General features: G+C 50.1%; 1 protein-coding gene across 7 annotated transcripts in view; it reads right to left on the bottom strand.

Annotated features, from left to right (window-relative positions):
- Positions 1 to 263: 263 nt before the first annotated feature.
- PRDM15 (PR/SET domain 15) overlaps positions 264 to 8,140 on the bottom strand; it is an 83,534-nt gene continuing 75,657 nt past the window's right edge. For 5 of the 7 annotated variants that reach the window (XM_037742062.1, XM_037742059.1, XM_037742064.1 and 2 more), the window contains 3 exons: positions 6,549 to 6,629; positions 4,790 to 4,999; positions 2,262 to 3,735 (listed from right to left, as the gene is read on the bottom strand). In XM_037742062.1, coding sequence (XP_037597990.1) covers positions 3,256 to 3,735; positions 4,790 to 4,999; positions 6,549 to 6,629 — 771 coding nt within the window. In that variant the 3' untranslated portion in view covers positions 2,262 to 3,255. Of the gene's footprint in view, positions 3,736 to 4,789; positions 5,000 to 6,548; positions 6,630 to 8,140 lie in introns of all 7 variants that reach the window. The other 2 variants (XM_017538608.2, XM_017538609.2) reach the window with 2 other exon arrangements.

Genomic DNA, 8,140 nt, shown 5'->3' with positions numbered 1-8,140 from the left:
CTGCTGAAGTATTCGCCTCTCTCTAGCTATTGATCCTTTTTGTGCCTGTTCTCTCTTGATCTAAGCTTTAGAAGAAATGCTACATGCCCCCTCTTTGTTGCAGCTCAATATCTCAGAGAACATTTCAAATAACCCAAACATTTTATGGGTGCTGGACCTGAGAGGAATCAAGATGTAGCTGACAGCAGGAATTGCGAGCATTCTCAAAGTATACAAACTGCGCCACCTTCCCTAGCAGGCAGTGGGAGCAGAAGACCAGCAGCTGAAAAACACGGGTCACAGCACCTTTTATTCATCGTACAAACTGATGGGACACGAAATACACCCAACATCTCCAAACCGTTTTAATGCCTCAAAATCCAACGGGAAAGTCCGAGATGCCGCCTCTAGCAGGGAAGCCACGAGCCTTCCGCCTTTGGATGCTGCAGATGGGAACGGTAGAGGAATGGGGGGTCTGCCTTCTGCGCCGGGCCTTCCAGCGCCCTTCCACGCTGGACACGGTGAGGCAGCACTTGGCACAGAACATTTTCCTGAGAACACGTCACACACTAGAGCATTCCGGAGGCCCGGGCCCCTTCTCAACCCAGACACCGGGATTCACGGGGAGCGGCTATACCTGTGGCCTGTCTGCAGGACTCCCGCCAATGGAAGGCACTGCCCACAGCTGCACGGAGCCACGGGTCCAAAACAAACCCTCCACTGAGATGGGCCCACAGAGCCTGGTGGCCACAGTGGCTGGATCTAACGTCTTCCTTTATGGATACGTCTGTGCACCTTGGATCAGTTAGAAAAACAAAATACTTCCTGTCATGATGATCAGTATGCAGAACCGCGTACAGCTGAGGACTCTTCTGGCTGGGTGGTACTTGGCTGTTGTATTTTGCTATCTGGGTTCTTTTATGCAAATCTGTAGCAGTTGCTTTAAGACAGCCCACTTTGCCTCGGACAGGGACCCTATTAAGACCACGTATGTTTACAGAGAACTTGGGAGTTTGATTTTTCTTTAGAATTCTCACTTAGAACAAGAAGTATGAGGTGTCTGTGCATTGAGATAAACAGCGGTATACGCCACGCGATCTAAATTAAGTTCTGTAAAAACATTTGATGCGGTCTTACTCTAGGCACTAAAACAACTTCTTTAAAAAAATAAAACTGTGATTTCCAAGGCCTTTATTTTATAGGGAAGAGGAGTAAAAGATCAATGCTAGTGGATGGTTCGTCATGAGCCCAAGGCCCGTTGGGAGTCTCTGCGAGGTCATCTGCCCTTTAGATTGGGCAAAGGCAAAAAAAAATTGATATTGATTTTAAAAAATATATCTGAGGAGCCCTGGTCTCCTGCTGATTCCGTGGATGCCTGGACCACTTGTATCTGGAGAATGGAGACAGTATTACCCCGAGCCCGATTCATTTGATGAAACTACTATGTATAAAACAGTTAATTATATACATAAATAACATAAAATAATTCTCATAAATTAAAAGTCAAATGATCTCCCACTATTAATTCAACCGAGAGGTGAGAGCTGGGCACGAGTGACGGTGGGGAGGTGAGCCCTGGAGAGCCTTCTGCACGCCGCCTGCGGAGGAACTTCCCTTAGTTCATGAAGGCTTGTATTGCACAAAACAAACTCCAGCCCCATCTTCAAAAGTCTGCTGTTTGGAGTGCGGTGAAGTGCTGAGAAGGCTGCATTTTGAGAAACACAACCATCCCTTGCTTTGCTGGCAACACCGGGACTGCTCGCTATCCATCACTGAGCCATGTCAGTGTTTCTTCAAGATGGACCCCCGTGAGTACAGGATCTGGGACAACTGGCAAAGACGGACGCGTTAAGGCAGGTGTATCCTCTCACTGTGATCGGTGTTAAAAAGAGTACCAGGAAAGTTAGGAGCAAACCTCTCCCCCCACCTCTCAGTGTTTCTGTGGTGGGCAGCAGCGGGGGCTGGCTGCCACCCCGCCCCTGGCCCCTTCCCCAGAAACTGGTTCACAACACGACAGCGTGTGTCCCCGCACAGGCAGACCTGGCTGTTAGCCACACATTTAGTTTTAGGGGCAATTCATGCTTCTATTAGTGGACTAACCTCTCTGATTTCATTAGCTCTGGCAGGAAATAGCATTTTCTCTGTGTTTCAGAAATACCTACACTTTTCCACGGTAAAGAGCCAAACTCCTTCAATATTTTTATAAGAAACTGGTCTTTGAATACACCAACCTTTGGAATTAAAGTTTAAACAGACGGAAAACATGAATTTCCCCCCATTTCTTCCACTCAGGGGATTCTGGCTGGGCTTCAGCCAGTGAACACATTTGGATTGTACAGAATCCTGAGACAACCCGGAGGAGCCGTTGGGGGCAGCAGGGAGGCTCACTCCTCACCACAGCATGTGACCCCCTGCATCTGGGCAGCTGTGGCGGGCGGACAGGGACCGACGGTCCTACAGTGCACACGACTTGATCATGTTAACATAAAACTAAAACATAATGTTGGCTGTAACAGTCTTGAATACATAATGTATGTTTGAAATAAAGTTAAAAAAAAACAAGAAAGGAAAAACTCTATTGGAAATCGATTCACGGATAATACGAACATGGCTTTTGAGCCAGAGTCCATGACCTCATGTGACCCCTTGCCCATGATGACCTTGAAGGCTGGAGGATCACGTGCAGCCTGGCACACCGCCCATGTGGTTTCAGCCCATAGTTGTATAAGAACCGACTCAACTCAGAGTTCAAAGAGAATAAATGTGACTTTAACTTCTATCTGCTCACTTGCAAAACAATCCAGAAGCGAGGACAGAACGTTCCCTGCTGCCTGCTGCCACCTGTGAATACTGTCTGTGTCCTCATACAGGAACTAAGTCCTAAAGGAAAAAAGAAAACGAACCGTTTGCGTTCCGAATAACTGATCTCCTGCCTCTGACAATCCTGCTTCTCTCTCGGCTTCACTTTCCCAAACCGTGTGTCAAGCGAACACTGGTTCTGTAAGGGGCAGCGGCTGGAGCCCCGGCCCAGGACTTACTGCCTTGGTAAGGCATAGTGTAGAACCTCAACTAGTTTAAAACGCCTGCCTGCCAGAGGTCACTGCTAGAGTTAAGCTGACAGACCGCAATGGTTGCTGGGGGTGATGTGGAGATATTCCGCAAAGCTAAGTCAGCCTTACATTGCAATGCATGACTTTGTTTGTTTGGTATCCAGCAAACAAATCTAAACAGAAAACATCCCTCTGCAGTCCCTGGCTTGAGTCTCGCTAAGGCAGCTCAGTAGCTGTACATCTGCTGTTGCTGCTCCGTCTGCACCTGGGGCTGGGCCGCCTGCTGCGGGGGCGCCTGCGGCTGTGGGGGCGGCAGGACGTCAGTCTGGGGCACTGCCCGCCATGTAAGTGGGTGCTGGTCACTGAGCTGGCTCCCCAGGGGCGTGATGGAGTTGACCAGGGTGGTCAGATTGATGAAGTGGGCCACAGACTGTGGGTTCGAGGCTTCGGGCTGGGGGTGGATCTGGACGTCATTTTGGCGGTTGTGCAACATGGCAGAGCCACTGACGGTATCAAAGGTCACGGTCAGGATTGAGTTGTCCAGCTGTAACTGGCGCTCAGGGGTGGTAAGGTGCCCCACGGCCACCGGCTGGAGATTGGTAAACTGAGTCCCAGCTGCAGTGGTGATGGGGGTCACGGTGATGTTGGTCAAGCCGACTGAGCTGGACGGTGTGGTCACATTTGGGTCACCCAGGGTCACCACTACCTGGAAGAGTCACACACAACAAAAATCAGTTCATTATTTCTGTGAAAGGGAGAACACAGGGATCTCCCCAGGGTGCGTTCTGTTACGCGCTGGAATAACCACACGCCCGGCCCCAGGAACAGGAAGCACGACGTTCTTTGGTGAAAGAGGAAACGAAGTTAATTTTGTTCTGGAAAAATTCCAGCGGAAAAGAAAAACAAGAAACACACACAATCATGAAGGCAATGAGAAACATATTAATTTCACTGGCTAGAAAAAAAAACAAACAGAAAAAAGTAAGCATGAAAAGACAGAAAATAGATTTTTTCTTTTCCACTCAATCCCCTAAAGTGCCCTGCTGTTGGTAAATGAAAATCCCACTGCAAAACTAAAAAGAACGATAAAAATATCTGCAGTACCAATTGCTAATAAGAGAACACATTCTCTTTCATGGAGAGTGATGAAAAGCCAAATAAATGAGGAACTTTTGCAATCATGATGACCATCCCCCAAAACAAGAGAGAGATGTGCAGTCTGAGACAGACTGATCAAACACTCAGACGCTTCAAAAGCAACAGTGACGCAGGCTGAGCATGATGGAAGGTTCCCGTCAGGACAGTGGGACTGTGGGCCAATCCCATCCTTGCCTTACCCTTCCAGACTGAGGCATCCTCTGCTTTGCAGGTCCTTGCTCTCCGGCTGGTCGGCAAAGGCAAGGGCTGAGCTTTCACCATACGGGCACTTGGGCAGGCCATCCATGATCTCCCCAAACTGCAAACAGCCCGCCTACTTCCCATCCGGGCAGGGATACCTCTCTTCAACATGCTCGAATGTATGTTGCTACCAACAGTGACAGGCATGGCTCGTAGGTCAGAACTCAGAAATGCTTACATGAAACACGCTTGAGTGAATAATAGAATATGTCTGCTGCCTCCAGCCACATGAAGCCCACCACGTGCACCGTGTATAGTAAAAACAGCAGGAGTCGCACACACGTAGGGCTCTCATGCTCAGGGAAAGCTGCCTCTGGCTAAAGTGACTGGCACCTAATCAGAGCATGAAGCAGCAAACCGACCTGCTGAATGCTCTGTACTGCAGAGTTGGTCTCGTCGCCTACGCTGCCTGTGAACTCGGTCTCTTTCTCTGAGTATTCACTGAAGGTGGCGTCCTCGGGCACCGGAGCGCCCGCCTCCTCTTCTGGCTTCTGCTTTCTCTTGTGACTTCGCTTGGCAGCTTTCCCGTGCTTCCCTTCGGCCAAATCTTCCTGCTCCAGAGTCAGCTCAGGCTGCAAGAAAATCAGGTGAGTCGGTCACGTCACTCAGTGACCAGGGCAGCCCCAGCACCGTCCTGGACACACTCTTGGATCAGTGGGAAGGCTCGTGGGCCACCAAGCTGCCACAGCAAACAGCGTGACCACAGCTGGTTCTTGTATTTCTAAGGATCTGGGCAAGTCCCTTTAGTTGCAGTTTTTTTTTTTTTTTTTGAACACATACAAGTCATATTTTATGCTAAAATGTAAATACTTTTTATAAACTAATTTTTTAGCCACTGGGTAAAGAGAAATGTTTCTGCCCTGGGGAGCTCCTAGAGCAAGGCTGAAAGCACTTTCAAATCAGGGCTCCCTTTCCCAAAGCTGAAACGGATTCACTGTGAAAAACCATTTTGAATTAAAATAGGTTTGACCACAAAACTGTGGGGTCATCTCCGTTTGGGACAGGAAATGAGGGCCCCGCTGCAGTGATGATCCTAGCGGGTCCCCTTCCCGCATGCTTCCCTGCAAGTATCCCAGGCGCTGCCGGGCTGCGACCCCATCTTCTGAACTGGGCCAGCTCCACGGCCAGGCTCGCTCAGGCTCACAGAGGCTGCGGGGCACTGGTGGCTGCTGAGGGTTCACCTGGACTCCTCTCACGCCGTTCCACACGACTCGGTCCTAACCCAGTGGCAGACAGACCCAGTGGAGGCCTACACTGTGGTCACGGTGGGACGTCCCTGCCCCCATGCCTGTGACTCGCCCAAGGTAGAAACAGCCTGTGGGGTCTGGCTGGAGCGGCATTGCTGCACGTCACTCAGCCGGACACGTCACTCAGCCGGACACGGCCACCTCCATCAAGACTGTGCTCTAAGGCACTATCTCAGAACAAGAGGCAGAAACGTAATCTGGGACCACTGAGAGCATGGCACTCTTTGTAATAAAGAAACTTCTGCTAACTAAGAATTTCTTTAAAAAGTAAGTTCATCTAATCAGTAAACTAATTTTGCTTGTAACAGTTTAAAGACTATTCTGATTTCCATTTTTTTAAATTTTTGAGATGGAGTCTCACTCTGTTACCCAGGCTAGAGTGCAATGTGCTATCTCAGCTCACTGCAACCTCCAACCCCTGGGTTCAAGCAATTCTCCTGCCTCAGCCTCCCTAGTAGCTGGGATTACAGGCATGCACTACCACAACCGGCTAATTTTTGTATTTTTAGTAGAGACAGGGTTTCGCCATGTTGGCCAGGTTGGTCTCAAACTCCTCACCTCAAGTGATCTGCCAGCCTTGGCATCCCAAATTGCTGGGATTATAGGCATGAGCCACCGCACCCAGCCAATTGTTCTAATTTCTAATTTTATCTAGAAAACATGCTTTCCAAAGTGAGAAACACCAGTATTCAACGAACTGAGATCATAGAAACTACAGAAACTAGAAGATTATCTAAAAGGTTCTGAGGGAAAAAGAAGCCAAGCAAACAGGTGACGCTGGCCACGGGCCTAGAAGCTGCTCCCTCCCGGCCTGTCCAAGGCCCTCAGGTCCCTTCTGCAAGTGTCTGCTGCTTACCCCACCATTTCTGCTCACCTGGACAATGCCGATGGAGGAGGCATCGATGGTGGTGGTCTCCGGGAGGTGGTCCAGGTCGTCAATCCTCACTGCGAGCACCTACGAGGAGCACAGCGTGTGAGCTGGGGGTCGGAGTGCTGCTGATGCAGGTGGGGGCCCAGAAGTCACACACACCTCGGGACCACATCCGCCACTCCCGCCCTTCCCTCCCAGCATCCGCCGCCCTTCCCATCTCCTCCATTCGTCTCTGACTTTAAAACTGCGTCCAGACGTCCAGGGCTTATCCTCAGCCCTCACTTCACACTCCCGCAATGCTCATGCCCCTGTATCATCTCACGTCCACTCTCCCGGGGGGAGACTGTGCCCTCCCTTTTCGGCCCCACACCAAAGGGGTGAGGTTTCAGTGGCACTTCTGTCATTTCCAAGGAAGACCACAGCAAGGTAAGATACAGCACAGTAAACCTGTTCTATGAGGAATCATCAAAAAGCAGACATTTGCGCCAGACACATCGTCCTTTTTGGTTGAATCCACACACAAGTGCTTTCATTTGTCTGTTTAGTGATGAAGTGACAGCCTGCCCCTACCTTCCCTCTGACAGCCACATGGAACAGGGTCCTCAGCACGCCCTGTGTGCCCACAGGGCCCCTCCCACCAGCTAAGCGCATCCTGCCCAAAAGTGGGTGACCTTCACTGTCCACACCCTGCTGACAAGCAGCTGTGTTTGTTCTTGTGATGACCTCATTAGATCCTAAGAAAGACAAAGGAACACGAGTACAAAGAGACAGCAGAACACGCGGGGAAGCCGTGATAAAGCGGAGGGGCTAGAAATCAGCTGAAGTCTACCTAGCAGGTGCTTCACCCAAAGAGCTTTGCAAACATCTTTAAATTTCTGACGAACTAAAGGAAGTCAAAACGGAAAAGTAGACGTTGCTTTGTGGATGCAACTCGTTTAAAAAAAACAGCAGGGAACTGCATCATTAAATTTACACTCAATGACCAGGTCTGGGCCCCTTCTTAGAAAATAAGGCAAATAAAGGCTGGCCTGCAAGTGTTTTAAATTAACATACATCCTGACAATGGCTTTGAAGACTCCAGTGTAACTCTCTCTCACTGACACTGAGCACAGACCCACACTGTGACGCTCTCAAAGGACCCTGAGCAAAAGCAACCAGACTGCTGTGGATGTACTCTCTACGTTCACCACCATCACCACCGTCATTATCACCTCTGCCACCAGTATCCTCACCGTCATCACCACCCCCAATACTTCCACCTCCACCACCATCACCACCACCTCCTCCATCACCCCCATAAGCACCACCGTCATTATCACCTCTGTCACCAGTATCCTCACCGTCATCACCAACACCGTCACTGCCATCACCACCCCCACTGCCACCACCACCAATACTTCCACCTCCACCACCATCATCACCATCAACACTGTCACCACCAACACTGTCGCCACCAACACTGTCACCACCATCACCACTACCGCCATGTGGCATCACCACTACTGCCATCCCTATCACTATCACCAACACCAACACCATCACCATCTCCTCCACCACCACCACCACCACCACCACCACCACCTCTACCTCCCCCA

The sequence above is a fragment of the Cebus imitator genome, unplaced genomic scaffold (assembly GCF_001604975.1).
Source record: "Cebus imitator isolate Cc_AM_T3 unplaced genomic scaffold, Cebus_imitator-1.0 Scaffold112, whole genome shotgun sequence".
Classification (NCBI taxonomy): Eukaryota; Metazoa; Chordata; class Mammalia; order Primates; family Cebidae; genus Cebus; species Cebus imitator.
The sequence above is the reverse complement of the archived record's forward strand: the minus strand, read 5'-3'. Positions and strand labels throughout refer to the sequence as shown.